Source organism: Nanorana parkeri, unplaced genomic scaffold, assembly GCF_000935625.1.
Source record: "Nanorana parkeri isolate BGI_ZX_2015 unplaced genomic scaffold, ASM93562v1 scaffold351, whole genome shotgun sequence".
Taxonomy (NCBI): domain Eukaryota; kingdom Metazoa; phylum Chordata; class Amphibia; order Anura; family Dicroglossidae; genus Nanorana; species Nanorana parkeri.
The window spans coordinates 1,180,265-1,188,001 of NW_017306619.1; the positions used below are offsets into that span (position 1 = coordinate 1,180,265).

General features: G+C 48.5%; 1 protein-coding gene across 1 annotated transcript in view; it reads left to right on the forward strand.

The window, feature by feature from the left end:
- The window catches only part of HHATL (hedgehog acyltransferase-like), a 32,929-nt gene extending 26,324 nt beyond the window's left edge, over positions 1-6,605 (forward strand). The window contains exons 9-11 of the mRNA XM_018558640.1: positions 1,883-2,084; positions 3,991-4,132; positions 6,477-6,605. Of these exons, the coding sequence (XP_018414142.1) occupies positions 1,883-2,084; positions 3,991-4,132; positions 6,477-6,598 (466 nt within the window). The 3' untranslated portion in view covers positions 6,599-6,605. The remainder of the gene's footprint in view (positions 1-1,882; positions 2,085-3,990; positions 4,133-6,476) is intronic.
- The last annotated feature ends 1,132 nt before the right edge of the window (positions 6,606-7,737 follow it).

Genomic DNA, 7,737 nt, shown 5'->3' on the forward strand with positions numbered 1-7,737 from the left:
ATACATTTTTGATAAGAGGCTACATGCATGGTGACGGTGATGTTCCTTAGTCTGGCTCTCTCGTAGGGATTATGCTGTGCGCAATTTGGTTTGCACCAAGTATTATATTTTTGCTTTGTATAGTAATATTCAATTATTTTGTAAATATGTTTTATTTATTTATTATTGTTTTCTTGTATATAAGTTGTTGTTTGTAAGAATTTTCAATAAACAAAATTAGCCCCTCATAATGGGCACAGCGGTGTACAGACCCGGGCATGAAATAAAATAGACATATTACATTACACTGTGCAAGAAACTTTGAGCTATTCACATCAGCGCTGACCTTCTAGGGAATTCCCCCCCGTTAAGTCACATTGTAAAGGGGCACTTTGGTAGCAAGATAACCAAGTTTTTGGACCTTGATGCTCATTAAAGTGCATGTGAAACCCAACTATCAACTTCTCATATTTGCTCCCTTTTTGGTCTGATAAATATACAGTTGGAAGCGTTGTGTTTTGTCCAAAAAGCCAAAGATCTTGTCAAAATTTTCAAGCCATCCTGTGCCCTCTCCACACTTCCTGTGCCCACTTCCTGTGCCCTCTCCACACTTCCTGTGCCCTCTCCACACTTTCTGTGTCATCTCAAAGAGCCCCCCTAGTCCTTATCTTGGACTACAGAAGGATAAAGCCAGCCATACATCAATAGATTTATTGGGTGGTTAAGTGATGCCGCCCTTCCCAGCCCAGCTCGGTGTCCTGCCAAGTTCCTGCCAATCACTGATGTCACTGGTTTCCAAGAGCTGAGCGGGACGCTGGCCAGAGGGTCCCAGTTTGCTGAGAGCTGGACAGGAAGATGTATATGGCCCTTACACATGCTGCTCTGTCTGCCCCCCCACAATGTGACCCAAAGAGATGCCGCCTTAGGCAACAGCCCAAGGCTGCCTCATTAAAGGGACAGCCATGGTTTGTACCTGCCCAAGGGTTTGTTACTCTGTTCAGCCAGTCTTGTCATTCTGGGCATACTTGCCAGACAGCTGAGACAGGTGAGTGACCTCGTTTCTGATCTCCAACTTGATGCCAGTCTGTGATTGGACAATGAAGGAGAAGCAGAGCACAGAGGTCATCATTGGAAGCATTCATTGCAGGCTCCTAGGCAGGGGCGTAACTAGAAATCACAGGGCCCCATAGCAAAATTTTTGTATGGGGCCCCGTGATTGCTAGTCATGCCACTTGCAGAGCCCCGAGCGGAGAGTGACCCTGCAGAGCCCACCATAGACTCTCTATAGTGGGCTCTGCAGGGTCTGAGATCTCTTACCTGTCAGCGCCTCTGAGCCTGAAGCTGGGTGCACACTGTTAGATTTTTCTCACTCAGCTTTCGGATTGAACAGGAAAGAATCTGACAGATTCCTCCGCAGGATGGACGGAGGAATCTCTCACTGCGGCTTTTGTATTTTGACAGCCGGCTTCACCGACTACCTGAATCTTTCCTAATATTATCTTCCTGTCATCTCCTGCACTGGGAGAGGGAGGGGGCAGTACTAAGAGTCAATCAAGGCTCTCTTACTTTGCTCAGTGCAGTCAGTCAGCAGTGTGAACATACCTACAGGAGGAAAGAGCAGAGTGGTGTCCTCTTCAGTGTGCTGCTGCTTCATTGACCAATCATAGGCAGGGGCGGGCTGCTGACCAAACAGCATTACTTAACTGCAGCATAAAAAACTGAGGTCACCCGGCTGATCCCACGACTGGCTCCATCGCCAGGTAAGGCAGCTTCAATATATGTTTTTGAAATGAGTTTCAAAAACATGGAAGTTTTGCTTTCTTGCTGTCACATCCGATGTACATTTATTCATGATATCACATCATAATAATAACCCCCCCCTCCCCCCATTGCTCCGGCTCAGATATGTCTACGACTACCTTGGTGAGGGCCACGACAACATCAAGAAGGAGCTGTTGGCCACCGTCTTCACGTTCCTGGTGACCACGCTGTGGCTGGGCCCCTGTGACATCGTCTACATCTGGTCCGTTTTCAACTGTTTCGGCCTGAACTTCGAGCTCTGGGTGCAGAAATTTTTCGAGCTGTCGCCATTCACCAAACTGGAGGTGAGATTGTTACTAATAATAAAAGACCCGAGAAAGCTCCATGTAGATGGTGTGCTGCCCAAACCTAGAGATGAACCCGGGACCCAGCTGGTTAAAGTAAACCCGTCATGTGTTAATCATTGGGGGCTGCCATTGCTGAACTACGTTTGGAGGTGCTTGTGTCCTGGCAATCATTCTGATTCAATGGCCACAATACTTTATACATTGAAGGAGTAACACTTATGTACAGGGCCGGATTTTCTCTCTCTGCTGCCAGGTTCCTCAATGCGCCCCCCTAAAATTCCAACCCCCCCCCCCTCACCATGGAGAATGGCAGACCCGCAGGCTGCATACAAGTGATCTCAGCGACATCGCCAAGATCACTTGTACAAAACAAGCCGCGGCTTCCCCGCTGTACATTTAGCTGTATTAGGAGAGTCAGAAGTCCTTATCAGCAGGGCCGGCCTTAGGGGTGTGCGAGCAGTGCGGCCGCACAGGGCGCCATGGACAGCATACATAGTTCAGGTCTCATTACTTAGGGGGTTATTCACAAAGCTGCCAAAGGCAGCCGAGTGAATGACCGAGCCGAAGCGAAGTGAGCAAAACGCCGTTCGGTTATTCACTTCTGTCTTGTACGGCTGATTTCTGCTGTACATCGGCTAAAATCAGCCGTACATTGCCTGCCTCTGGCTGCCTTCGGTCAGCCGAACATGCTCTGCATGTTCTCTGAGCCGAAGTGCAGAAGGAGTTCGACTCAGCCGATCCAACAAGAAGAAGTTCGACTCAGCCGATACAACAACTTCTGGATCGGCTGAGCCGAAGTTTTGGCAGCTCACTCGCTGTTGTTCGCCCCTATTCTCATAGGGGTTGAACGGCAGTAAGTGAATAGCCGAATGCCGCCGCGCGGCAGTCGACTCGGCTATTCTGCTCGGTACATCCGAGGTAGCGAGCAGAATAGAAAAAAAGTTAAATGGGGAAAATAAGTTAAAAAAATGGAAAAAAATGTAAATATAAAAAAAGAACGAAGCATGCCGGCCGCACGCCTCGAACTCCCGCCACATAATGTCAAATCTGACAGATATCAGCAAAATATAAACAATTGGGCGGACCTAGCGGTGACATCAATGCTAGCTCCAATGCTGGCATTTGCCAGAGTCTTCTAGCAGGTCCCGGCCAATGAATAACAACTGGGCGGAGCCGGTCGGGACGCCACGGCCGGCTTCGCCCAGTTGTTATTGTTTAATGACAGATCAGCGTCGCCAGGTCATTTGGGGCTGATCTGTCATTACAACTGGGCGTAGCAAGCCGTGAGATCCTGGCTGGTTCCGCCCAGCTGTCATTTGCATGGAGATCGGCCGGCTTCGGCCGACCTTTCTCCATGCTTTGGCTGTCACTTCGGCTCAGTCGAACCGCAGCATATGCCTTGGGCTCGGCTGAGCTGCTCGGCTGCCTTCAACTGCTAAACGGGCTATAGTGAAAAGCCCGTGCAGCAGCCCTTCGGTTAGACTGACCCGAAGGGCTCAGCTGGCCGAAGTGAGCCGAAGGATCTGCCAAAGCCACAGCTGGCTCCTTCGGCTCCATAGTGAATAACCCCCCTTAGGGTCTAATTTATAAAAGCTTCGCCCAGCGTACAGATGGATGAACGCTGATCACAAAGCACTGCCGCCACTAGATGGAGCCGAAGAGCACAGGAAGTTCCTATGAAGCGGCAGTAATGCCATTAGAACAACGTTCGGCCAGCTCTACGAAAGCTTTTGTAAATCAGCCCCTTGAATTATGAGTTGGAGTCGCCACACACTGTGGACGGGAGGTTCTGGATTTATTCCATCCTCTGCCCCGCTTATCCTCGTCACTTTGGATCGCTTTGTAGGATAGATATGTATAAATATAATAAGTGACTACCTGTCTACATTGCTTCTCCCTCCAGGCTTCCTTACCCGAGTCCATGTCCCGGAGGATCCGGGGGATATTCGGCGCCGCCAATTTCTGGGCCATCATTCTGTACAATATTTTAGCCCTGAACAGCCTGGAATTTGCTATACTGGTAGCGAAGAGGATCATCATCACAGGTACGTACATGCGTCACCATTGTCATAGAGAGCGCCATTATCACATATGTGCAGACTGACTTACATAGGAGCTATGTACCCCTTATTTAGCTTTAAAAGAGAACTATGTGGTAAGTGTTTTTCCCCATAGTTCTCCTAAGGGTCATGGGAGGACACAAACTAGCGTCCTCCCGTCACCCAAAGCTCAGTATACCGCGAGCTACAGCTCGCGGTATACTGAGACCGCCGCAGCCGGAGCGGATCCCGACATTACTGTCTGGATCCGCCCAGCTGCGTGAGTGACAGCTGGCTCTGCCTATCTAGAGGCAGAGCCAGCTGTGCCCGCCCCCTCCCCCGTCCGTTCCACCAGTCGGCACTGGAGGATCAGACAGGGGAGAGAGGCATTCCCTGCAGGGAGCCTTGAGTGACAGTCACGGCTCTCTGCAGGGAGATGATCGAGAAGTGAGCGAGTGACGGTATGTGTTCACTCACTTCCTGATCTATAGATCAGTTTCAATGTCACACGTCGGCTCTAACTATGAGGATGAGTGATTTTCACTCGCCTCATAGTTCTCCTTTAAGAACATTTTCCCCATTCATAAACCCAACCCCACCAGAACCCCTCCCCCAGGGAACCAGAGACGTATCTAGAACATATTGCACCATTGGCATCCTGCCCAGCTCCTTGCAACCAGTCATGTGGCTTGGAGTGGCCAGGAGTGGCTTGGAGGAGAAGCTACAAAACTCCTTCAGGATTTCAGAACAAGTCCAGTTGAATGTTACGAAGGACTACTAGGTCTATCATGACCTGGAGAGATGAGAACCTCCACAGACAGCAGATCATTCATCACTATGTCCTGCAATTCAATAACAAAACGTTTACTGACGCGCAGTCCCCGGGCGCAATCATCAATCGAGCGACTTTCCGTCCAGTTCTTTGACGAGTTTTGTCTGTGAAGCTTCTCCTTCATCCAGGTCATGGGGTATCTGTATAAAATAAATGCAAACTCCCATTGACGGGTTGCCGTAAATAAACTTTTATTTTCTGCTCGTGCGCGCCCCCTAGCGGGCGGGCAGAGAAAAACTGTCTACTGCAAACAGCCGTTAGCGGCTGTTTCACATACAAGCGATCGCTTGAATGTGCTGCCTGTGCGTGTCCCCCTCCTCCTCCAGTGCCACCGTCTCGCTGCCGCCCCACCCTCCTGCACCCTCACCTTCAATCCCGGGATCCGCTGCCCCATCTGCGGCCCGGGACCGGCTCGGGAGGGTGTCAGGAGGTAAGATGGGAGGCAGGTCAGCATCTTCCTCCTTGCTGAACAAGGGGATTGTTATCACTCCTATGTGATAGTAATAACAATAAGTGTAAAAAAAAAAAAGTAAAACATAAAAATAAAAGTCACATAGTTACATAGTATTTGAGGTTGAATAAAGACATTAGTCCATCAAGTCCAACCTATTAGGATCTCATTCTAGGAGTACCTGTACCCCTGTATATTACCCGTACCCCTGTATATTACGGTCCCTTAAGAAATCGTCCAAAAGTTTCTTGAACAATTCCACATTATTTGCTGAAATCACCGCCTGTGGCAGTGAGTTCCAGACCCTAACTGATCTTACTGTGAAGAACCCCCTTCGCCCCTTGTCACATATAAAGAAAAGTTTTAGAAACCCCAAATTTTTAACTCCCCCCACCCCCACATTTACACACATATAAACGTAAATACACGTCAGATGCGCCAGCGAGCGAAAACGACAATTGCGCTACACATGTTACATATCACAGTGAGAGCAATTTTGGGTATTGTAGTTTTTTGAGGTTTCACGGGTGCGCGCAATTTTAAAGCTCGACATGTTTGGTGTCTATTTACCCGACGTGACCCCAACTTTTATATTTTACCAAAAAATTGGATAATAATACATTTTTTAGAATTTAATATAGGGGGGAAACAGTTTTTTTTTTTTTTTTAATTTTCGGTAATTTTTCCTTAATATAGTAAAAAATAACCCCCCCCCCCCGCCCCCAGTGGTGAATAAATACCACCAAAATAAAGCTCTATCTGTCCCCAAAAAATGGTATAAAATTCATTTCAGTACAGCGCTGCATGACGGAATAAATGTCAGTCAAAGTACCGCAGCTCTGAATACTGAAAGATGGCCGGGACAGGAAGGGGGTGTAACACCGCGGTCAGCAAGTGGTTAAAGACGTTTTGCTGGTCATCCGGCTAGCTTTCTCCATTCGGAAAGTTTCTCTGAATTGGGAAAGCTGGTCGGATGACCCGCAAAACGTCTTCAGTGAAATACAACAAGTCCAGTTGCCTTGATTTATATTTTGTACAGATGTTTGACGGGTTTTTTCCTCCTCCAGGGTTCCCGTACAGCACGCTGTCCATCTGGTTCGTGACGTATTGTGGAGTTCAGCTGATCAAAGAGCGGGAGCGGGTTCAGGCCATAGAGGCGGAGAAGAGCGAGAAACTGAAAACTGCGTAATTCTGGGGCTTCTATCCGCCCTAGAGAACCGCTGCAATCTAATGTAATGCACAAAACCGATCAATCCCGACAACTGTGTAGATTTAATAAATATTTTCTGTAACGATCTGCGGCTTTCCCTTCTTATACAGATACAGTCAGGCATATTAAAGAGAACGCTGGCCCTTTAAGGGACACCACACTGTTTCATGGCATTGTGCGCAGTGGCGTCACAAGGGGGGCTTCAGCCCGCACCCGGGCGACACCATTGGAGGGGTGACACCAAAATGACTGGCAGGCATTTTGATGTCCCCCCCCCCCCCCTCTGCTGGAAAGTCCATGACCGAACGCCCAACAGCTTCAGGAGAGAGGTGGGGACCCAGCGGCATACCTCATCCCGCCGGGTGACTGTCCCCTCCTCTCTAGTGCTACCATCCATCACCAAGATGGCCGCCGGCAGGTATCAATAAGGTGTCAGCCAGTAGCCGCTCCGGGTGACACCCGGCCTCGGGACACCCCTGATTGTGATGTCTTCTGGCCAGTCAAGGAACGTTATTGGTCCTCTTCTGTCCAGTGGGCATTCCTGAAGGCTGCAGGGAACATCAATCATGTAATGATGTAAGGGGGAGGTTCTATGTAGCTTGTAAGTGAAGAGCAGCTTGATAACACACCCTGGGGATGGGGAGGGGTCCATGACAACCTGGGCTCACGAGAATGATGCTGAACGTCATCCAGCCTAGAAGAAGAGGGATGACAAAGTGATGAGGCTGCAGGGGTCAGCGCTGAAGATAGCGGGAGTATTGCAGCAGCAAGAGGTTTGTTTGTTTTTTTACCTTGCTCGGGGTAATTCCATTTATAGTTTTCTTTATAAGCTGGAGGTGGAGCTTCATTTCATTTTTTTTTTCAGTTTATAAACGGATGTTTTGTATTTTTATAAAATATAACACACAGGGGGCTCTATTTATAAACTGCGAACATTTGTTTTGGGTGAATAATAGCAAAAAACAAATGTTCCTAATATATATTTTTCTAAGTCAAATGCATTGTGCGTGTAATACTACAATTTGACCAGCAGGTGGAGCCCGGGAGCAGAGGAATCAAATCCCTTCATGGCCACCACATACAATTCAGCATTTTATATGAGGACCTATTACATCTAG